Source organism: Myotis nattereri, assembly GCF_964212035.1.
Source record: "Myotis nattereri genome assembly, chromosome: 3".
Classification (NCBI taxonomy): Eukaryota; Metazoa; Chordata; class Mammalia; order Chiroptera; family Vespertilionidae; genus Myotis; species Myotis nattereri.
Window position 1 is genome coordinate 113,216,502 of NC_138077.1, and position 24,352 is coordinate 113,240,853.

Below are 24,352 nucleotides of genomic sequence, written 5' to 3' on the forward strand. Positions count from 1 at the left end.
AAATCCCACTTCTACCAATTGGACATGTTATATATGGTCGTGGTGCCTCCATATCCTTATCTGTAAAAAATGGGGAAAAATAATATATAAAAGATTTAAAAACTGTGAAGTACTCAGAACAGTGTCTGATCCCTTATAGTTAGCCCTTGTTGCTATGACACTATATTGCAGGTAGACTCAGTCATACCCCAGGATGTCACTAAGATAAACTGTAGTGAAATGGTGAACATTTTAGAGCAGGCCGTTTTTTTAGCCCCCCTTTTACAAGGCCAAAGGCATCATTTCACATGCAGTGCATCACAACCATTTTTCGCTTCTTCAGTTTTCCTTTATTTTGGCCTCCAGCCACCCAAGCCCGCCAGGTTCTTCTGGTCAATTATGCATAAGCTTTTTCCAAGCTACCGCCTCCCAGTCTCTACGAATTGTCTCCGTCTCTTTGCAGTTCATGCTAGAATTCATCTGTCCTTGAAGTCCTCCCTCAACTAGCCTTCCACTATGATAAGCCTTAGACTCTGGCACAGCTCTGCCAGTGAAGCCCTTGTTAATAAATTCCGCAGATCATTAGTCTTTCTGATTAGCCTGGTCTTGAGTTCTCGGACTTTGGGCTCCAAACAAGATTCCCAGTTAAAGACACAAGAACACGAGGATGGGTGAGCTGCGGGCCCCGAGGATTGGTGAGAAAGATGAGAGACCAGCTACGGGTTTGAATAAGACAAGGACTAGGGAGAAGAAAGGTTAATGACGCACCGGAATAAGTCCGCTATACGAAAGGAGATAAACTAAGAATCCGTGAGGTGCAGACAGCGAGAGCCGTGAGCGCTCCCGCGCACACACAAGGTAAAAGAGGGGTAGTCCCAGGTTTTTGACAGTGACATGGCCCTGGTCCGGACACGGTCTCCAAGCTCTCCCCGATTTCCAGAGCGTCCCTGTCCCTGCTACCTCGGGACTGTTAGCGCATCTCCCCGAACCGCCATGCTGCGGCGCGGCTGGTGCTATCCCTTCCCCCACTCCACCCCGCTCCCGCCCCCGCGGCCGCAGCTCTCCGCCCCCAGCGAACGCGGCTCCCCAGTGTCCTCTCGATCGCTGGCGTGGCTGTCGGGTTTGGAACCCCAGCGCCGACCCTCGCCCTCGACATCCGAAGCTGAGTCGCTGGCGCAGCCTTTGCCCCGCATCAATCATTAACGGGCCAGCTCGCCTGCTGCAGCCCAAGGAGGGGGGATGGTACGGAACTTGAGACAGGGGACAACTCTATCCCCGGAGGCAGCCGCGAAACACTAGCCTGGGAGGCCCCCGCCCTCCCTCGGTGCGCCGGTCCCTCCCTCCCTCCCTCCAGCGTCTCAGCTCCCACATCCCCGCCTCCCGCGCTGGGGACGGCGGCGGCTGCGCCCGCACCACGCGATGCCCAGTCACCGGGGCAGCGCCGCCGCCGCCGCCGCCGCCACCGCCGCAGTCTGCCGCGCCGCTGCTGGGCAGCGTAGGCGGCCGGGAGCCGATAGCAGGGAGCCTGGTAAAGGGGACACCAAGCCACGCGCGCTCCTGCCAGTCGCTGACTGCTTACAAACTGATTATTTTTATTTACTTGCTTATTTTTAGGAACGTCTGCTTAGAGGCTTAGGTCTTCTCTTGAACCTGCAGCGACGCCCCGGGGCGAGCACAAAGACTCCGACGGCAGCCGGCGGGACTGCGGAGTGCGCGGACGCAGGCGCCAGAGGTCGCCTGTTTGCAAGAGCCCGCGCCAGAGGTCGCCTGCTGGCGTCCTAGCCAAGCCCGGGGCACCATGCTGCGACGCCTGCAGCCCCGGAGCGCGGGCACAAAAGGCCCACGGGCCACGACCGAGGCGGCTTTGGAGGCCGCCTCGCGCCCCCATCCCTCAGCCTCCAGGGACTCACCGGCCTCCGCCAAGCCGCTGCTGCGCTGGGACGAGGTGCCCGACGACTTCGTGGAGTGCTTCATACTATCAGGCTACCGGCGGCTGCCCTGCACGGTGCAGGAGTGCCTAGCCTCGGTGCTGAAGCCCACCAACGAGACTCTCAACTTCTGGACGCACTTCATCCCCCTTCTGCTGTTCCTAAGCAAGTTCTGCCGCCTGTTCTTTCTGAGCGGCCGGGATGTGCCCTTCCACCACCCCTGGCTGCTGCCGCTGTGGTGCTACGCGTCGGGCGTGCTGCTGACCTTTGCCATGAGCTGCACAGCGCACGTGTTCAGCTGCCTGTCGCTGCGCCTGCGAGCCGCCTTCTTCTACCTGGACTATGCGTCCATCAGCTACTACGGCTTCGGTAGCACGGTGGCCTACTACTACTACCTGCTGCCGGGCCTCAGCTTGTTGGACGCCAGAGTGATGACCCCTTATGTGCAGCAGCGTTTGGGCTGGCATGTGGACTGCACGCGCCTCATCGCCGCCTACCGTGCGCTTGTGCTGCCTGTGGCCTTCGTGCTGGCAGTGGCCTGCACCGTGGCCTGCTGCAAGAGCCGCACAGACTGGTGCTCTTACCCGTTCGCATTGCGCACCTTCGTCTTCGTCATGCCGCTCAGCATGGCCTGCCCCATCATGCTTGAGAGCTGGCTCTTTGATCTGCGAGGCGAGAACCCCACGCTCTTCGTGCACTTCTACCGCCGCTACTTCTGGCTGGTGGTGGCTGCCTTCTTCAATGTGAGCAAGATCCCCGAGCGCATCCAACCTGGCCTCTTTGACATCATAGGCCACAGTCACCAGCTCTTCCACATCTTCACTTTCCTCAGCATCTACGACCAGGTGTACTACGTCGAGGAGGGCCTGCGCCAATTCCTCAAGGCGCCGCCTGCTGCTCCCACCTTTTCGGGCACCGTGGGCTACATGCTGCTGCTGGTCGTCTGTTTGGGGCTGGTCATCAAGAAGTTCCTGAACAGCTCTGAATTCAGCAGTAAAAAGTGAGCCTCTGCCTTGCAGGAGGCTGCTGGTTTGCACCTGTTTGTACTTTCTGTTTTTACTGTTGTTGGTTTGTTTTCCAGTTTTGTTGTTTCCTTCTTTGCTCAAGGAGGGTGCTGCAGAGCCACAGGGGAAAAGTCCAATATGACGGGGGTGGGGTGGGGGGTGGGGATCCAGTGCACTTGGGGCTTTGGATGAGGGAAGTGGGTCAAGCAGGAGGGGGAGGGCCACTGGTTTTTGCCCATGGACAAAATTCAGGTGGTGTCTGTGACACCCAGGGAGTTTTTGAAGGCAGCGAATAAAATCCCAAATAAAACCCAAAACAGTTATATTTTCCAGTCGTCTTCTGTGCCAGCGGTAATAATACGTAGCCCGTGTGAGGTCAGGTATGCATTTAAGAGGGTAAGTAGACAAAATCCCTGGATACTTCCATTTCAGTCTCAGGAGGGCTTGAATTTGTCAAAAGAATGGAGCTTTGTAGGAAACGGGCACAAAGACATAAGCCCAGGGCTTAACATACTAGAAAATGCATGGAATGTGAACAACACAAGTTAATTATTTCAAAATGTTTCTCAGATGTTATTTAAATAGTAATATATACAATAATTTTCATAAGCCTGTTATATGCACTGAATTTTGTGATGTAGTTATGAATTTCGCAGCCCTTCTTCATTGCATACACTTGAACTGGATATCAGGGCAAGCTGCTTGAGAGTTCTCAACTACTTTCTTAAACAGTGTTTTCTGAAGGCCTGTGTGCCATGATTCAATGTGAATTATTCTACCATAGGCGCTCTGGCTAGACTACTGGTGAGGAGCTCAGTGGTCTGCGTAGATCCCAGATGCCCATTTACTGGAATGCATCCCACAAAACCTATCCTATTTTTGGTTTGTTTTGCTTTTAATCTGATTCTTTCCTTCTCTACTTATTTAAATTACCACTAGAATAAATGTGCCTTTGAAGCAATGCCCAAATGACTGGTCCTCAAATATAGGGGAGAGCAGTTGGAGTAAACTTTGCTTACTGTACTGCAAATCAGGGTTTAACATTCCACCCAGGAGGGAAGGAAGAGGAAGTTGGTTTCAAGTTTTTGGTAGCACCAGAAGTAGCTTCCCAGGACATGCACAGCATCTGGCTTTTCTACTAGGAGAAGGGGCCAACCCACTAATGTGGCTATAGTTCCTAGTGCAGCCGATGGGGAAGTTGAGAGGACACTGTTCTAGTCTGATGCCATCTATCGTTGCTAAAATATAATACTCAGGAATAAATGAAGCAGTTATAGTGTGACAGGCAGGAGCATATTGCTTAAATTGTAACTGAAATTTTTGAGTTAAATAGGATTACCTTTGCCTAGTTAAATACTGAAGTCTCATTTGGATACAGAATATGGTAATGAATGCCGGTCATCCTAAATCATGGAGAAATGAGTGAACACGCTCCTGAGATCTTTTCTAAAAACCACATTGGCCAGTGTTATTTAAGACATTTTTTATAAAAGCTAACCTGTACTTGAGATGGCATCCCTAGATTACCACTAAGGTAGTTTATTTAAATGCCTATCACACTTCTGAGAAATCCTTTTGGTTAGGAGCCAAATAAGTCATTGAATGGAAAGTGTTGACCTCATGGTATAATTTAGATCAGGCACATAAAGTAGATGAACATTCACCTCAGCACTGGTAGGCTGATGCCCCTAAATATATTGCTGGGTTTTTTTTGTGCTTTTGATCACTACTATATTTATAAACTGAGGAGGCTGGCACAGTTCCCTGGAGGAACCAGTATGCTGGCATGTTACTTTTCACATAGAAGTTAACTTTATATATGTTATATTTAATTTAGAGCTTCTTAATGGGGATTGTGTTTCATCTTTGCAGGTTTGCTAAGGAGATGTCTGTTAAGGTACAGAGGCTGAAAATTTGTGTCTACTACAGATGTCATTCCTCACCTGTAACTTAATTCAGTATATGCATTCAGGGGCAGGATATTTCCACCTGCAAAGTTATTTTCATGTCATTATTTTTTTATTATTTATTTTATTTTTTTAAGTAAATTTTATTGATTTTTTACACAGAGGAAGGGAGAGGGAGAGAGAGTTAGAAACATCGATGAGAGAGAAACATCGATCAGCTGCCTCCTGCACACCTCCCACTGGGGATGTGCCCGCAACCAAGGTACATGGCCTTGACCGGAATCAAACCCAGGAACCTTGAGTCCGCAGGCCGATGCTCTATCCACCGAGCCAAACCGGTTAGGGCTGCATGTCATTATTGTCTCCTCTAGAGCCTCAAAAGAAGCTAAAGACATAACTTGATGAGTATTTTCTAGCTTCTTTGTAAAATGGGACCTCCATTTTCAGAAGGAACTTTAAAGAGACAGCCTTCTAAAAAGGCTTGAGTTTGAGAACAAAAAATAAATCTGGTATTTGTCATTTAAAATTTTTGTTTGTTGTAGATCTGGGTCTGCAAACAGAATTCTCTTCTTGCCCTGTGTTATTGTTCTTAAGAAGAAGCCAGTTAAGGATAAAATTACACCCACATTGTTTTCAAATGATTATCATGCCATTTTCCCTTCAAAAGTTTCCTTCCTCCACTTTCCCTTTCCCATCCTATCTTAGTTTTTATATACCACATATACCATTGACAACAGGAAATTCTAGTTGAAAACAGAATTTTTGGTTTCACTTCACTTCATATTTGCAAATAGATAACACGAACACTGCACAAGTTCAGGGATGTTTGTAAAACTATATATGTTATTTGCTAAATTATATCAGATTTCTGTCAAGGTAAATGATGAAATTTTAGAATCAGCAAATATTTACTAAGTCCCCAAATTTGCATGGGACTATTCAGGTATATTACATATTTCAGGGGTCATATGGCCATCAGAATAAAATAGCTTTAAAAATATTTTTTACACTCTTCATTTTGCCACCTCCTTTAAAATTCAGTTTTACTTTATTGTGTTCAGCTGTTTGAAATGCAGGACAAATGATAAATAAGAGTGCACTTCTTTATCTCTGTAAAATCTATTTTGAAAGCATAGAATTTTTGAGTATATTATATAATGCATTTTACTTTTACATGTTTGTCATAATCTAGATGACATCTCAAGCAGCAGCATCATAGAGTCATGCCTGGGAAATGAGGATGTTTGACTTCAATGCCTATCACCCTGTAGGGTTGGTCTCTGGGGCTGACAGGCTGATTCATTTGACTAAAGGGGGTCCCTTTCTTCCCTGCCCTTGCTTCTGTACCCCCAGCTGAAGAAGATGGCCTTCCCTGAGAGAGGAAGTGAGTTCTTTGGTCACGTCATGACTGGCTTGTAAAAATAAATGTGCTCTTTTCCACTGGCTAGCCACTTTCTATAAATAGCCCAAGAAGAAAGTATGGGGCTTTAAAGCTGGTCAGAGTGGCCTTCATATGTCTCCATTCATAAATCCTGCCTGCAAGTGTTTGCAGTCAAAAACTGTTTAGCCTAAGTCATTATGCTACTTCAGGGCAATCATTTCTAAGAAGGCAAAATTTAGGGATGGGGTGATTTTTATTTATTTTTTTCTGATTTGGTGCTTAATCTGAGGGCTAACGGCAATTAAAAACAGGTATTTTTATCTTCAAATTTCTTCACAACTTTAGTTAACCCATACAAAGCTATAGGAGAAGAGTTACGGTAGGAGTTATCTTCATTTCAAGGTTATACTGTTGGTTCATGGTGACAGAATTGTTTTCAAACTGGCATTAGAATGTGGGGATGGTTTTGTGCTTGTTATGAGTGTTTGCTGGTTTGTCTGGCCAAGCACAAACATAATTGGAGAATGAATATATATATATACACATACATATATACATATATGTACATATATATATATATATATATATATGTATGTATATTAGAGTGAAGTAAGATATGGCTATCCTTGAATTTAGATAATAAAATCTTATACAAAATGTTATCAACTACTTAATTTTTATCCTCTTGGATTATTCACCTGTTGAAGTCTGCCACAGCTGATTTCTCTCTGTCAGTGTCTTTGAGTTGACTTTTATCCATTTGTACATGATCTTTGAGCATACACTGCATGATAGACATTGGTGAGGATCCCTCACATTAATACAGCTGTTAACCTTTTGTCTGTGGGTGGAACAAAACTAGAAAGGCCATGAGGCCAGGGACCAAACCCTGATCCTTGCATAAGCAGATGTCCCAAGCCACTAAGTTTGATCCTTTTCTCCTTTCTATTAGCATAAGAACAATGCTTAGAATCTTATTTTAATTAACATGCTACTTACCCACAATCAAGTTCTTTCTTTTTGATTCTGTCTGCTCCTAGGCCTTTGTGAATTTTATGGTTAAAAATAACTAGAAAATTTAATGTAAATCCAGGTGAAGGGAGATTTTATATATTTAAATTTATCATCACTACTAGTTAACAAAGACTGATAATAATCACATTTGGAAGGTTTATAGTAGTCATAACATTATGAAGTAAGGTTCATCTAAAGTGCCTAAATTGTGATGTAATTAAGTGTCTGAATTTCATACATAACATAAGTTAAAAAATATGCAAGCTTAAATGCTTACAGCTCCAAAGATTAATGTTCTTTAGCCTTTTTCCCCCCTTTAGGTCTTTTCGGTATAATCTATGAAACATGTCTTAGAAAAAAATATCTGGAGGAAATTATAAAGAACAGGTGTCAGATATAAAAATGATAGGAAGAAGGCATGAGAAAGGGAGAATAAGAAAGATTAGACTTCACCCAAATGGAATAGCAAGTTCAACTATGGACAATTTCACCTGAGTTTTAAATTTTGTCCCTAGAAAAGCATGTGAATTCCCCTGCTGTTAGCATTCAAATATGCAGGCAAGAAATTGTTTTTGGCAGCCCAACCACATCCTATAGCTTTGACCTGAGCACTAGTGCCCAGGTATATTTTGATTGGTACACTTGCCCCTGGCTTAATGACCTTATTTTTTTTCTATAAAATTAGGGCATAAGGGAAAAAAGGGGATAGCACCAGCTAATTGTAAATTACCTTTTGAATCCTTTTCTTGAAAGGTTTCCAATATTCTGTCATATATTGTTTAACGAAAAGCAAATGAGCCTGGCTAAGATGGAAAAGGAAGCATTCATTGGCTGAAGCTGAGAATTACTGTATTCCTTTGTGAAAGGCAGCATGCCTTCCTATTGAAGATTTTATTTCTTCAGTGTTATGAATAACTATTTTTAAAATATGAAAATGGGGGTCAGTTCTTCTGAGTCACTTTTCCAAAAAGTTAATATAAAATTTTGTTGTTAAAAAAGGACAAAATGTATTGCATTTCTGGTTTGCAGACTTCTAACTAGTTTGTAGGCTTTTTTTGTTTTAGAAAAGGTTAATAAGAATCTGTGAGCAAGTTGCAGAATTAGAATGTGTATTTATAGGTCAGGGGCCAAGAATGCTCATTTGGCTGTTAATTGTGACAGGATGTGACTTTTGAAAGCTCTGAACACATACCTATACAACAGAATGCTCACTTATTTTCTATATAACTCAATGGAAAAACAGCCTTTTTTGAGCTTTTGAAATTGTTCTCCCAATAGATTGTGCTTCTAAATGTAATGCATGAACTTTAACATGTTTTGTTCTTGAACCATTTCTGGAAACTATTCCGAACATGACATTTCTTAAGGAAAATTTCTTGAATGTGTAAAAGTTGCAGGCCACCTTTCTCATGCCTTCCAACTCATGCCTAAAATATGCAATAAACACTCCAGTAAGAGTGGAGGGGTCTTCAGTTGGTTATTTAACCATGCTATGGAGAGGGCCCTGCCCCTCATGGCTCACCACAACATTGAAAACTGACACCATGTAAATAAATCTTTGCTTCTAGATGAAAAGAGTATGGGGACACATTAATTTCATTTTTTCTTTTAGTTTCATCTCTAGTTAGGAAGCATGATCTGTTTTTCATATGCTGGGTGCAAAAAAATAAAAAGAAAAAAATTAGAGAAGTATTCTAATTTTATATTTTAAAAGTTTATAATAGTAATGAGTTTATAAAAAACAGGCCTTAGTGCATAGATGAGAATGGTGCCCTTTGGAAAGTCTCATCTGTGTCCTGGGAGTTTAATCACCTGGAGCTCTTACCTTAATGATAAAGACCTAGTAGGTCTTTAAAATGTAAATAATGTATATAGTTTAATCACAAATTAAAAAACATTTTTTTTTAAAAGAGAACTGTCAGATATGTTATAAGTGTGTAACAAGGCTAAATTTAAAAAATTTTAAAAATTCTTGACAGAAACGTCATTAAATTCATTTTCCCAGCAATGCTTAGCAGAAGGTCTACTTTTCCTCCAGGCTGGTTTTCTGCTCCGGAGGCTTTGAGAAAAATTATTCTAAGCAGCTAAGTATCAAGGCAATAAAAGGATGAGGCGCAGATCACTTTGATGAGTTTACAACTATTGTGAATAACATAACCAGAAAAATGCACAACCCCGCACATCCTGCTCCTTATTTCTTAGAGTGAAAAGGAGAATAAAGCCCCATGCCATCACCACACAGATCAGGGCAGGGGGAGGGTTCCTTGGCTACTCTTCTCTCTGCAGAAAGCACCCAGTTGCTCTGAACTCTTCATTTCATCCTTCCCCAGACCATGCCACCACCTTGAGGCCTTCGCTTTCCACAAACTCAGCCTTGAAGACAAAAGGTTTCTAAAAGGATTCCATTTTGGCCTTTTCAAACCAGCTCAGAGGCAGACAGAAGATTTAACAGTGACCAAATATCCTTGTGTCAGGTTAATTTTTTACTTTTATTTTTTAATTCATTTAATGCTGATAATGGAGGGAAAAGAGAATAAAGGATAATGCAGGAATAAAGGAAGAAAGAAACATTTTTTCCACTGCTTGCTAGATTAATTCTTAGGCTACCCTGACTCCAGCCATCATACACATCCTAAACAGCTGTATTTAGTGAGCTAGAGGCACTTTCTCAGGATGTGTAAATTTCCACACAGGGACTGCGATGTGGGTTCAAAGTATTAGTATATTCTGCCAAGCATTGCTTGTTCATAACTCTACATTACCTGCTAAGTTAAGAAAAAGAATCCATAAATTTGGTCAGTTCTGTGCATGTAGCTGAACAAAATTTTGATTCATTTCTGTTCTGTAGTTGGCTATGGTTTTGGTTGTGTGAGACATTTGTCCCCTACTGTCTCGAATATAAAATTCTGTACAACTATTAATTTTTTTTTGCTGAAAAACATATGTATGAAATAAGAATAAATTATTTGTACACATAGTGTTTAGGACTGCATTTGTATGCCTCTGTGTATGTTCAGAACACATCCTTCAGCAAATTATTCCTAAATTAATAGTAAGTACATATACCACTAATAAACATGATAAGGATAAACATTATCCTTTTTATAAAAATCAGCTAGCAGAAGTGAAGAATGTAAGTTTGTCCTGAAGAAGCACCCTTAGTATATTATTTTCTACTTTTTAGTTAAATAAAATAGAAAATTCATGACTTACTTTGAAACCATATCTTCTAAGAAAATACTTATAATGAAGAGCTTCCTTAGATCTCCCTATTTTTATTTTTCTTCTTCTTTTTTTTTTTTTTAGAGACTGGAAAAGCGGGGGAGAGACTTATAGAGAGAAACATCAATGTGAGAGAGAGACTTTGATTGGTTGCCTTCCACATGTATCTGGACCAGGGCTGAAGATCGATCCCTCTACCAAGGTATATGCCCCTGACCGGAATTGAACCCAGACCCTTCAGTCCGTAGGCTGATGCTCTTTCCACTGAGCCAAACCAGCCAGGGCTATTTTTCTATTTTTTTTTCTAAGGGCGCATGTGGTCCATGGACTTCTGTATGATATAGTCTGTCCCAGAACCCTGTCGATGTATGTGAATTTGCAGTATCTCTGTCCCAAATAAGCCTAGCGAGAGAGATCTAATTTTAGTTCTTAAACTCTGGTGATTGCTAAATTTTTAAATCATGTTGACTCTTGTTCCAGGAAGGATATTTTGGTTATTAGGAACAGAAAAATCTCCTCTCAATTGAGTATAAAAAGGTTTGTAGGAAGACTACGGAAGGTGACAGCATGCAGAGCTGTCTCAGGAAGGACAGCAGCTGGAGATGCCAGCTGTGAACACCTTCTGCTGTTTGCTAGCCCTGTGATAGTTGTCCCCAGTTCAAATTCCTGGGAGAGAGTATCTGATTGGCCTAGCTTAGGTGACATAGACTCTTCAGGTGTCAGGTTATGAGCACCTGTGCTTTACACATGGAGGGAAGAGATTAATTTCCCAAAGGAAGGGAGGATGGGCAGAGAACAACCACAGCTGTCTGCTTCATTATTCAGCCACTTGGCTGTCTGGTACGCAGGCACACTCTGTAATCCTAGCTCCTGAGAGGCTGAAGGTTGGGCCGGTAGGTGCTATGCAAAGTACTTGTCCAAGCCAAGTTTCTTACAATGTGGGGTTCCTGCCCAAGCTCTGGAGCACCTGGTTACAGAAGGAGGGAGGGAAAAGTGCCAGCCGCCCAAAGTAACCACAATAGTAACTACAGTCCAGTGCCTGACTGGCTAGCTTACGCCCTCCTTTCCATATCTATTTTCCTTAATATAATACAACTATTACTTACGTAATCTAAGTGTTCTTGCCCTCTTCCAAAAGTCAACCCCAAATCCTGACTTAGAACTGCAGCAAGCTCCCAGCACCCAGACTCTTCACGTGATGCGAATTCCTCTCATTCACACCACGCTGTGGCTAGATGAGACATTCAGCCACCTCTTCCCTCAACTCACTGTACAGAGGCAGAGAACTGGATTGCTGAGAGGCAAACTCCCACTCAGAGCAGCATACCACTTTTAATAGCACCCTTTGTGTCACTGATACATGGCAGCCACCACATCCTGTGGTCCAGGAGGACAAGCCCTCCATGAACTGGTGGTGAGATGAGCTCCTTAGGCTCTGTGTGCTGGGAGAACCATTGTCTACCTTTCTCCATTCCAACTCCCATTTTGGCCACTCCGTATCTCTTGGGCCTGTGTCAGTCACCTGCCTGTTTGCCTTAAGATCCATTTCCCAATCATTTCCCTCATCTGCCCTGTAGGAGCTAGTTTTAGGCTCCCTTACCCTCTAGGTTTTGTTAGTTCCTGCCACGGGAAGCAATGAGGAAGATTAAATGAAAGGAGGAGGGCAGAACACTGGGATCCCCGCCCCCCCTCCCCCCCCCCCACACACACTCCTCACTCTTCCTGTAATGTTCCATTATTTTTTCTGAGATCCTCAGCCCTGGCTGATGCTGTTAGTCTAAGTGTAACCCTGAGGTAAGCCAGGATAAGAATAAACCCAGCTCATGGAATGGGGCCAAATGAATAAATCACAAAGGGAGCCTTGATCAATCTGTGCCTGAAGCTTACTCACTTTTGGACTTTTCCCTATGCAGGGTGGTAAATTCCCTTTATTTTACAATACAGTTTAAGTTGTATATATTCTTTTTTATTGGAAGCATCTTAACTGACCCATATGGTTTGTAACCTTCCAGCCATATATATAACAGGATTTGCACAGCCCCCATTCCATCTTCACTCAGGTAGTCCTACTTTTTAGGACCTGCATATCAGATATATGAAATATCTAATTTTTTTATTTTTTTAAATTAAATATATTGGGGTAACATTTGTTAACATGAACATATATGTTTCAGGTGTGGGTTTCTATGTTACAATATGAGTATGTTGTACTGTGTGCCCCTACCACCCAAAGCCAAATCTTCTGTCACCTATATTAGGACCTTCTTCTCCCCCCAACCCCCTTCCCTCTGGCAATCACCACACTGCTATTTGTGTTCATGAGTTTCAGTTTTATATCCTACATATGAGTGAAATCATATAGTTCTTAGCATTCTCTGACTGACTTATTTCACTTAGCATAATGTTCTCAAAATCTATCCATGTTGTTGCAAATGACAATATATCATTCTTTCTTATGGCTAAGTAGCATTCCATTGTGTATATGTACCACATCTTCTTTATCCAGTCCTCTACTGTGAGTCACTTTGGTTGTTTTCATGTTTTGGCCACCATGAATAATGTTGCAATGAACATAGGGGTGCATATATCTTTGCGAGTACATAATTTCAGGTTTTTCTGGGAGAGTACATGATTTTGAGTTTTTCCAGTATATATTCTGGAGAGGGATTGCTGGAACATATGGTAGCTCTATTCTTAATTTTTTGAGGAATTGCCAGGCTGTTTTCCGTCGTGGTTGTACCAGTCTATATTCCCACCAGCAGTAAATAAAGTTTCTCTTTTCTCCACAACCTCTCCAACTCTTATTATTGTTTCTTATTGATAATGGCCACTCTAACAGGTGTAAGGTGGTATCTCATTGTAGTTTTGATTTGTATTTCACTAAATGCCAGTGAGGTTGAACATCTTTTCATATATCTACTAGAGGTCTGGTGCACAAAAATTCATGCACTGGGGTGGGGGCGGCATCTTTCCACCTGGCCTGCACCCTCTCACAATCCGGGACGCCTCGGATAGGGTCCCTAGGTTTGGCCTGAGATCAGGGCCTATTGGGGTTTTCCTTTCCCCGGCTGCATGCAGCTGGCCCCACCCCCACCGCTGCCACTGCTTGCCATCTGTGCAGCATTACCCCCCACACACACACTCCCCTTCCACCAGTGGCCTCCCTCCGCAAGTGACAGGCTGGGATGCAATGGCTTGGCTGGCCTGGGCCTCCCTCTTTCCTTACTGGGGGGTGGGGCCAGCCCTGCGAGGGGCTGTCTGCCTACCTGATCGCCCCTAACTACTCACCTGCCTACCTGATCACCCTAACTACCTGCCTGCCTACCTGATCACCCCTAACCACTTGCCTGCCTACCTGGTCTGCCTACCTGATTATCCCTAACCACTCTGCCTACCTGCCTGATTGCCCCTAACTGCTTGCTTGGGGTTGGGGCCAGCTCGGCGAGGGGCTGTCTGCCTACCTGATCTCCCCTAACCACTTGCCTGCCTACCTGATTATCCCTAACCACTCTGCCTGCCTGCCTAATTGCCCCTAACCACTTACCTGCCTACTGATCACTCCTAAACACTCTGCCTGCCTGCCTAATTGTCTCTAACCGCTTGCTTGGGGTGGAGCCAACCCTGCAAGGGGCCGTGGTGGTCTGGTCTCTGGTTGTTCTGGTTGTGACGCCTCTGGCCTTTTATTATATAGGATTGTCTGTTTGTATATACTTTTTGATTGGGTTTTATATTCAGTGTTGAGTTTTATGAGTGCTTTATATAATTTGGAAATTAAACTGTTGTCAAAGCTACAGTTTGCAAATATCATCTGCCTCTTTGTTTTGTTGTCAGTTTCTTTTGCTGTGCAAAAGCTTTTTTAGTTTGATATAGCCCAGTGATGGTGAACCTATGACACGCGAACTCATTTTTTTGGTTGATTTTTCTTTGTTAAATGGCAGTTAAATATATAAAATAAATATCAAAAATTTAAATCTTTATTTTACTATGGTTGCAAATATCAAAAAATTTCTATATGTGACACGGCACCAGAGTTAAGTTAGGGTTTTCAAAATGCTGACATGCCTAGCTCAAAAGGTTTGCCATCACTGATATAGTCCCATTCATTTATTTTTGCTTTTATTTCCCTTGCCTTTAAGATCAAGTTCACAAAATGTTCTTTATGACCGAGGTCCATAAGTTTGGTATCTATATTTCCTTCTGTGTAACTTATTGTTTCAGGTCTTATATTTAGGTCTTTGATGCATTTTGAATTAATTTTTGTACATGGTGACAAACTTCATTTGTTTGAACGTAGCTTTCCAGTTTTCCCAGCACCATTTATTGAAGAAACTTTCTCTGCTCCATTGTGTGTTTCTGGCTCCTTTGTTGAAAATTATCTGAACATATATGTGTGATTTTATAGCTGGTCTCTCTGTTTAATTGATGTATGTGTCGGTTTCTCTGACAATACCATGCTGTTTTGATTACCATAGCTCTATAGTATAATTTCAAGTCAGGTAGCGTGATACCTCCAGCCTCATTCTTTTTTCTCAGAATTGCTTTGGCTATTTGGGGTCTTTTGTGGTTTCATACAAATCTTGTGATTTCTCATCCTATTTCTTTAAAAAAATGACATTGGGGTTTTGATGGGGATTGCATTAAATCTGTGTATTGCTTTGAGTAATATGTCCATTTTAACTATATTGATTCTTCCAATCCATAAACACAAAATATTTTTCAATTTTGTTCTGTCCTTTTCAATCTGTTTTAATAATGCTTTGTAATTTTCAGTATAGGTCAGTATAGGTCATTCACTTTCTTTTTTAAGTTTATTCCTAAGTATTTTATTTTTTTGGTTGCAATTGCAAAAGAAATTGTTTTCACATTTTTTTCCTGAAGTTTTGTTCTTAGTATAAAGGAAAGCAATGGATTTTTGCACATTGATTTTGCATCCTGCAACTTGATTGCATTTATTTATTGTTTTTAATAGTTTTTTGGTAGAGTTTTTAGGGTTTTTCTATGTACAGAATCATGTCATCCACAAAAAGTGATAGTTTGACTTCTTCCTTCCCTATTTGGATGCCTTTTATTTCTTTCTCTTGCCTTATTGCTCTGGCTAGGACTTCCAGTGCTATGTTGAATACAAGTGGTGAGAGTGGACATGTCTTGTGCCTGGCTTAGAGAAAAAGCTTTCAGTTTTTCACCATTGCATATGATATTAGCTGAGGGTTTATCATAGATGGCCTTTATTATGTTGAGGTCCTTTCCTTCTATTCCTATTTTATTGAGTGTTTTAATCATAAATAGATGCTGTATCTTATAAAATGCTTTTTCTGCATCTATTGATAAGATCATATGATTTTTATCATTTTTTAATGTGGTGTATTACATTGATTGATTTGCTTATGTTGAACCATTCTTGTGACCCTGGAATGAACTCCACTAAGTCGTATTTTTGGGATGTATTATTGTATTCGATTTGCTAGTATTTTGTTTAAGATGTTTGCATATGTGTTCATCAAAGATACTAGTTTGTAGTTTTCTTTATTTGTGTTATCTTTGCCAGGTTTTGGTATCAGGATATGTTGGCCTCATACAATGTGTTAGGAAGTATTGCCCATCCCACAATACTTTGGAAGAGTTTGAGAAGGATAGGTTCTTCTTTGAACATTTGGTAGAATTCTCTGGTGAAGCTGTCTGGTCCTGGACTTATGTTATTGGTGAGGTTTGGATGGTTGTTTTAATTTCCTCACTACTAATCAGTCTATTTAGATTTTCCAGTTCTTTATGATTTAGCCTAGGAAGGTAATATATTTCTAGGAATTTACCCATTTCTTCTAGGTTATTGAATTTGGTAGCATATAGTCTTTCAAGGTATTCTAGTAAGATCCTTTGTATATCTGTGATGTCTGTGGTGACTTCTCCTCTCATTTCTGATTATTGGGTCTTTTCTCTTTTTTCCTTACTGAGTCTAGCCAGGGGTTTGTCAATTCTATTGATCTTTTCAAAGAACCAGCTCATTGTTTTATTGATATTTGTATAGTCTTTTTGTTCTCTATTTCATTTAATCCTGCTGTAATTTTTATTATTTTCTTTCAACTTTGGGTTGCTTTTGTTCTTCTTTTTCTAGTCTATAAGATGTGATGTTAGGTTGTCTACTTGGGATTTCTCTTGTTCTTTTTTAAAAATATATTTTATTAATTTTTTTACAGAGAGGAAGAGAGAGAGATAGAGAGTTAGAAACATCGATGAGAAACATCGTTCAGCTGCCTCCTGCACATCTCCCACTGGGGATGTGCCCACAACCCAGGTACATGCACTTGACCAGAATCGAACCTGGGACCTTTCAGTCCGCAGGCCGACGCTCTATCCACTGAGCCAAACCAGTTTCGGCTTCTCTTGTTTCTTGAGATAGACCTGTAATGATAAACTTCCCTCTTATTACTACTTTAGCTGCATCCCCGAGGTTTTGATATGTTGTATTCTCATTTGTCTCTCTCTATATTTTTTTAAATAAATCTTTATTGTTCAGATCATTACAGTTGTTCCTCTCCCCCGCACCCCATAACTCCTCTCCACCCCGTTCCCACCCCACCCCATCCCCTTACCCCCCGCCCCCATTGTCCTCATCCATAGGTGTAATATTTTTGTCCAATCTCTTCCCACACCTCCTATGCTCCCTTCTCTGCCCACCCCTCCAAGAATTGTCAGTCCACTCCCTTTCTATGGCCCTGATTCTATTGTATTCACCAGTTTATTCTGTTCTTCAGATTTTTTATTCACTTGGTTTTTAGATTCACTTGTTGATAGATATGTATTTGTTGTCACTTTGTTATTAATAATTTTTATCTTTACCTTTTTCTTCCTCTTTTTAGAGAATACCATTCAGTATTTCATATAATACTGGTTTGGTGGTGATGAACTCCTTTAGCTTTTTCTTGTCTGTGAAGCTCTTTATCTGACTTTCAATTCTGAATGACATCTTTGCTGGGTAGAGTAATCTTGGTTGTAGGTTCTTGCTATTCATCACTTTGTATATTTCTTGCCACTCCCTTCTGGCCTGCATAGTTTCTGTTGAGAAATCAGCTGACAGTCGTATGGGTACTCCCTTGTAGGTAACTGACTTTTTTTCTCTTGCTGCTTTTAAGATTCTCACTTTGTCTTTTGGTCTTGGCATTTTAATTATGATGTGTCTTGGTGTGGTCCTCTTTGGATTCCTTTTGTTTGGTGTTCTCTGTGCTTCCTGGACTTGTAAGTCTATTTCTTTCACCAGGTAGGGGAAGTTTTCTGTCATGATTTCTTCAAATAGATTTTCAATATCTTGCTCTCTCTCTTCTTCTGGCACCCCCATAATTCGGATGTTGGAACTCTTGAAGTTGTCCCAGAGGCTCCTTACACTATCTTCATATTTTTGGATTATTTTTTCCTTTTGCTTTTCTGGTTGGATGTTTTTTGCTTCTTCGTATTTCAAATCTTTGACTTGATTCTTGGGTTCTTCTCATCTGCTGTTGGATCTCTGTATATTATTCTTTATTTCAGTCAGTGTATGCTTAATTTCTGATTGGTCCTTTTCATACCCTTGAGGGTCTCACTAGATTTCTCGGAGGTTTCTAGAAGATTCTTGAGTAATCTTATAACCATGGTTTTGAACTCTGTACCCAGTATTTTGCTTTCATCCATTTCTTTCATTTGTGACTTGTTTCTTTGTCTCCACATTTTGTCTGCTTCCCTGTGTTTGTTTCTATGTACTGGGTAGCTGCTAAGTTTCCTTGAGTTGATAGAGTGGCCTTGTGTGTTTGGTGTCTGATAGGGTCCAGTGGCTCAGCCTCCCAGTCACCTGAGGTGGATGCTTTTGGTGCACCCTTTTGTGGGCTGTGTGCACAGTCTTGTTGTAGTTAACCCTTGATTGCTGTTGGTATCACTGGGAGGAATTGACCTCCAGGCCAATTGGCTATGATGACCAGTTGTGTCTACACTGGAAGATCTGTTGCACAGGAGACACCCTTATAGGGCAGGCCTTGCATCAGTAGGGCTTTGATGCTCACCAAGTCTGCCTCTTGAGTGTGTCTCTTGTGGATGTGAAGATTTGTAATCTGTTATGGTCTCACTCTGACCACTGGGTACACTGGCTCTTGGATCTCCAAGGAGGTGCAAGGTCAGCCACTGTCTGGGACCACCCAGCAGGAGCTACAGAGACATCTGCAGATTCCTCCTCTTTGTATGGGGTTTGGAAGTGCCCAGATAAGTCCCAGCTGTGAAGCAAGGCTGCTGCTGCAGCCAGGTAGTGGGCCTTCTTTTGGAATCTCTGGGGCTCTCTGACCCAGCTGCAGTTTGTTTTAGGTGAAAGGACAAGCCATTCATATGCAAAAGCCTATGCGCACAGCTTGGGTGGGGTTGTAAATTGGGTGGGGAGGGGGTCTCTGGGAATCACCAGGGTAGAACAAACAGCAATGGCTGCCCTGAACTGGAGAAGTCCCTGGTTCTCCACATCCCATGCACCCATGCAGGAACAATGGTTGCTGCGAGCACCTCTAAGAGTAAGCTCTCCTCACATTCCTGTCCCTATGCCAGAGAGTCCAGTTTCTCCCCATATGTGTCTGGGTCCCCCAGAGTCTCGCCTGGAACTGGAGTTCAGAGCAAGTGGGAGCTTGTATCTCCCTCATGGTTTAAAGAACAGCACATCCAGGTGCCAGCACTTTCCATGCCTCAGCACCTCTTACGGGTCTCAATGAGCTTTCTTCATCTCTCTAGTTGTGGAATTCCCAGTCAGCCAGCTTTCCTGCAGTTCTGGGTGGTAGTTGTTCTGCCATTTAGTTGTAATTTTTTTTAAAATATTTTATTGATTTTTTACAGAGAGGAAGGGAGAGGGATAGAGAGTTAGAAACATCAATCAACTGCCTCTTGCACACTCCCCACTGGGGATATATCACAACCAAGGTAAATATACCACAACCAAGGTACATGCCCTTGACTGGAATCGAACCCGGGACCCTTGAGTCCGCAGGCCGATGCTCTATCCACTGAGCCAAACCGGTTAGGGCTAGTTGTAATTTTGATGTGGTTGTGAGAGGCAGCAAGTATAGGTGATTATCTATGCTGCCATCTTGGTTTCCTCTATATATTTTGATCTCATCTTTTATTTCTTTTTTGACCCAGTCATTTTGTAGTAGTATATTGGTTAAACTCTGCCGGGAGCTGGTCCATGCTTGCTGTTTCAAGGGACCTGGCATATATGGCATACTGTTCTTAATATGTTTGCTCACCTTCTAGGCACTATGTGTTTTAACCAAGGTCTCTGAGAAAGGTTGTTTCCCCAGGTAGGGATTTTCCCCTGAAGTTAGGGAGGGAATAAAACCTCTTAACTAAGTGCTAGGTGGGTAATTAATTACTTTAACTACGAACAATCATGCTTAAGCTACATAATCTTTACTCCCTGGAATGGAGATAAGAAACGCCCTAACCTTTGAAATAGAGATTGATAGGATTGGAATCAACTGGTATAAATACAGATGTAAGAAGACAGAAAGAAGAGAGACAGAAATTGGCACAGAACCTACACAGAACGTTCTCTAGAGACAGAAGAACTTTGCTGGAGAGAACATGGCAAAAGATCCTGGACAGAAACTGGCCTCAGAACCTAGAGACAGAACCTAGCGAGAGAACATGGCAAAAGATCCTGGACTGAACCTGACTACAGAAATTGGCAAGAGAACCTGACTAGAACCTGGTGACTGAACCTGGCTGGAGAACCTGGACACAGAACCTGACTGGAAAACCTAGCGAGGGAACCTGGCTACAGAACCTGGCTGGAGAACCTGGAGAACCTAGCAAGAGAACATGGACACAGAACCTGGCTGGAGATCCAAAGCAGAACCTCTCTGGAGATCCAGACCAGAACTTGGCTGGAGATCCTGGCTGGAGATCCTGGCTAGGCTGCTGATCAACTGAACACTGTCCCCGTGTCATTCCTTCTTCGCCAATTCTGTCCACACCTTTGGGGACCCCTGGACCCGCTGGGGTTGGACCCCGGCAAAACTCCACATATTTATTAGGTTTCTTTGCTTCATTTTTGCAGTTGAATTCCAATTTCAAGGTATCATGGTCAGAGAATAAGCCTGGATAATTTTAATTTTCTTGAATTTGTTGATGCTAGCTTGTGACCCAATATATGGTCTATCCTTGAGAATGTTCCATGTGCACTGGAGAAGAATGTATATAACCTGATGCTCTGGGATGAAAGATTCTGTAAGTGTCAATTATGTCCAGTTGGCCTAGTGTTTAATTTAAGGCCAATAATTCTTCACTGATTATCTGCTTGGTTGATCTGTCTAGAGCTGTCAATGGAGTATTAAGGTTCCCAACTATGATTGTGTTTTTATCTGTTTCTCCCTTTAGTTCTGTGAGTAGTTGTTTAATATACTTCAGTGCTCCCTGGTTGGGTGCATATATATTAAGAAGTGTTATGTTGATGTAGTGTTCCCTTTATCATTATAAAGTATCCATCTTTGTCTCTTGTTATCTTGAAATCTATTTTGTCATATATAAGTACTAGTGGCCAAGTACACGAAATTTGTGCACATTAAAAGGGGATTAATTAGAGGACATATTTTAATATTGTTATTTGCCCTTTCTCTATAATAGAAGTGGCAGAGGTGAAAGAAAATTAGTAAAATGTATATGAAAATCTTTCTCCTGTCAGAGTCTGGGGAGCACCATGGGACCCAGAGTAAAGTCCCCACTCACCCACGTGCATCTTGAAATTGCACAAGACCTAGACCTGGCTGGCCCCACCCTCATTGGGCTAGATCCAGACCCGGCTGGTTCCACCCTTGTCAAGCCCTGCCAGGCAGGGACACAGCCTCAGGTACCCTGGCCCAGTGCCAGGTGGGGGGGCACAGCCTTGAGGTTCACCAGCCTGGGCCTTGGTGGGGGGGCATGCCTTGAGGTCCCTAGTCAAGCCCCACTGGGTGTGGGATGTGGCCTGAGATCCCCCATGAAGCCCCTCCAGGCCAGGGGTGCAGTTTGAGATCCCCCATCAAGCCCCACAGGGCAGGGGGCACAGCCTCAGGTCCCCCGGCGTGGCACCAGGAGGGTGGCATGGCCTGAGGCCCCCCAGCCTGGCACTGTGGTGGGGGGACACAGCCTCAGGTCCCCCGTCAAGCCCTGCCAGGTGGGGGCATGGCCTGAGGTCCCCTAGCCTGGCACCAGGGTGGGGGGGGGGGAGTGGCATGAGGTCCCCTGTCAAGCCCCACTGGGGGGGTTGGGTGGGTGCAGCCTCAGGTCCCTGCTGATTGCTTGTTAAGACTTATTACAGGAACTCGGCCTCCACTGTGGGTGCAGCCATCTTGTGTTACAGAAACCCCATGTCCACTGTGGGCGCCGCCATTTTTGTAACAGAGTGATGGTCAATTTGCATATTCCCTATTTATTATATAGGACTAGGGGCCCGGTGCACGAAATTCATGCACTGGGGGGGGGGGCGGTGGTCCCTCAGCCCAGCCTGTCCCCTCTCACTTTCTGGGAGCCCTCAGGGGATGTCCTACTGACAGCTTAGGCCTGCTCCCTGCTCCCCTTAGGGATAGGGCCTAAGCCGCAGTCTGGCCTCCCTTTGTGGGAGGTGACTGGGCTGATCAGGGGAAGACACCAGCCCCATCACCCTGCTGCTGCAGCCACTGCCAGTCACCACAGCCAGCAAGGTGTTTTCATCAACATGGACTCCAGTCCCTTCACCATGAAAAAATAACAACTTTCTTTAGGCATTTTCAAGATGTGTCTTTTATAGGATATGACATTTCTTTCTTTCTTTTTTTTTTTTTATCTTTACCTGAGGATATATTTCCACTGATTTTTAGAGAATGTGGAAGAGAAAGGGAAAGACAGAGAGAAACATCAAAGTGAGAGGAACACTTTGATTGGCTGCCTCCTGCATGAGCACTGACATGAGGCCCCAGCCAGGGAAAAGCCTGCAACCTAGGTACATGCCCTTGGTCAGAATTGAACCCAGACCCTGTGGTAGGCAGGCCGAGGCATTATCTACTGAGCCAAACCAGCTAGGGCAGGATATGATATTTCTTAGCTCCTCTGGCAGCAGACCTTCGTTTTTTTCTCCAGGAGTGAGGTGGAAAAACCCTACATCACCTTCATGGATTCTTATTACCCAAGTTACTAAGGATATTACCAGTGGCATACAGGGAGCTTAGGCAATGAGCAGTCAGAAAAGGTGTTTCCTCTGTAGTTTACACCAATCCCCAGCTCGGCCCCTGCCCAGGCCTCAGGCCTCTGGTTGGGGTGTTAGGCCTGGGCAAGGGACCCCCAGCCCCATGTGATTGCCGGCTCTGCCCCTGCCCAGGCCAGAGGAGCATTAGGCCTGGGCTGGGGACCCCCAGCCCCAGGCGATCACCGGCTATGCCCCTTCCCAGGCCTCAGGCCTCTGGCCAGGGCATTAGGACTGGACAGGGGATTCCCAACCTGCTCTGATCACCTACCCAGGCCTCAGGCCTCTGGCTGGGGTGTTAGGCCTGGGCAGGGGACCCTCAGCCTGCTCCAATCGCCTGCCCAGGCCTCAGGCCTCTGGCTGGGGCATTAGGCCTGGGCAAGGGACTCCCAGCCCACTCTGATCACAGGCCCCATCCCTGCCCAGGCCTCAGGCCTCTGGCCAGGGCATTAGGCCTGAGCAGTGGGTCCCCAGCCCCATGCGATCACAGGCTTGGCCCCTGCCCATGTCTCAAGCTTCTGGTGGGGCGTTAGGCCTGGGAAGGGGACCCCCAGACCCAGCAATCACTGGCTCTGCCCCTACCCAGGCCTTAGGCACTGCCCGCCCAGCCTCTCCGGTCCCCAATCTGCGGCCCGGATCCCACGGGTGGCGTCTGGCGCTGCCCTTCCTGCCTCCCTGGTCCCTGATCTGTGGCCTGGATCCCGCAGGTGGCGTCTGGCGCTGCCAGCCCCACCTGCAGTATGCAAATTTAACGGCCATCTTTGTTGGGTTAATTTGCATACTCTTCTGATTGGCTGGTGGGCATAGCAAAGGTATGGTCAATTAACATCTTTGTCTTTTATTAGTACACCAGCTTTTCTGTGGATGTTATTTGCTTGGAGAATCATTTCCACCCTTTTACTTTGTATCTACCTTTGTCTTTTCAGCTTAGATGTGTCTCTTGTAGGCAGCATATGGTTGGGTTTTGTTTTTTGATACACTCTGCTACTTGGTGCCTCTTTATTGGTGAATTTAGACCATTTACATTTATGGTAATTATTGAGTATGAGGATTTCCTATAGCCTTTTCCTTTTGTGTTTCTGACTCTTGTTTTTGTTTGGTGGTAATCTATAATTCTTTCCTCTTTTTTTAAACTATATGTCCTGGTTTGGGGATTTTTGTGTGTAGTTACCATTAAGTTTATAAAAAATAAAGTTGCATTTTTTTTCTTTTGAGTGCATCTGATCTTCATTCTCCTTTGCCAGTCCAGACCTTTACCTCCTTCCCTTTTATGTTTTTGTTTTCCAAATTATCCCGGTTCATGCTGTAAATATTTTTGGTGATCTTACTTATAGTGTTGTGACCTTATGTTATTTGTTTCAGGTAGAATAATTCCCTTGAGTATTTCCTGCAATGGAGGTTTTCTGTTGAGAAAATCCCTCAGCTTTTGTATGTCTGAGAATGTATTTATTTTTACTTCATATTTAAAGGATATTATTGCTGGATATATTCTTTATGGCTGGTAATTTCTCTCTTTCAGACAGTTGAATATTTGGTTCCACTCTCTTCTGGCTTGTAGAATTTCTGCTGAGAAACTCTGCTGAGTTTTCTGCTGAGAAGTTGCATGAAATTCTGAAGGGTTTTCCATTGTAGGTCACTTTCCTCTTTTTGATGGCCGCTTTGAGAATTTTTTCTTTGTCATTAATTTTTGGCACCTTCAATACCAAGTATCTTGGAGAGGGCCT

General features: G+C 43.6%; 1 protein-coding gene across 1 annotated transcript in view; it reads left to right on the top strand.

Moving 5' to 3' along the window:
• The first annotated feature begins 1,485 nt into the window (after positions 1-1,485).
• PCOLCE2 (procollagen C-endopeptidase enhancer 2) overlaps positions 1,486-24,352 on the top strand; it is a 262,103-nt gene continuing 239,236 nt past the window's right edge. The window contains exon 1 of the mRNA XM_081086145.1: positions 1,486-2,907. Coding sequence (XP_080942271.1) covers positions 1,778-2,907 — 1,130 coding nt within the window. The 5' untranslated portion in view covers positions 1,486-1,777. The remainder of the gene's footprint in view (positions 2,908-24,352) is intronic.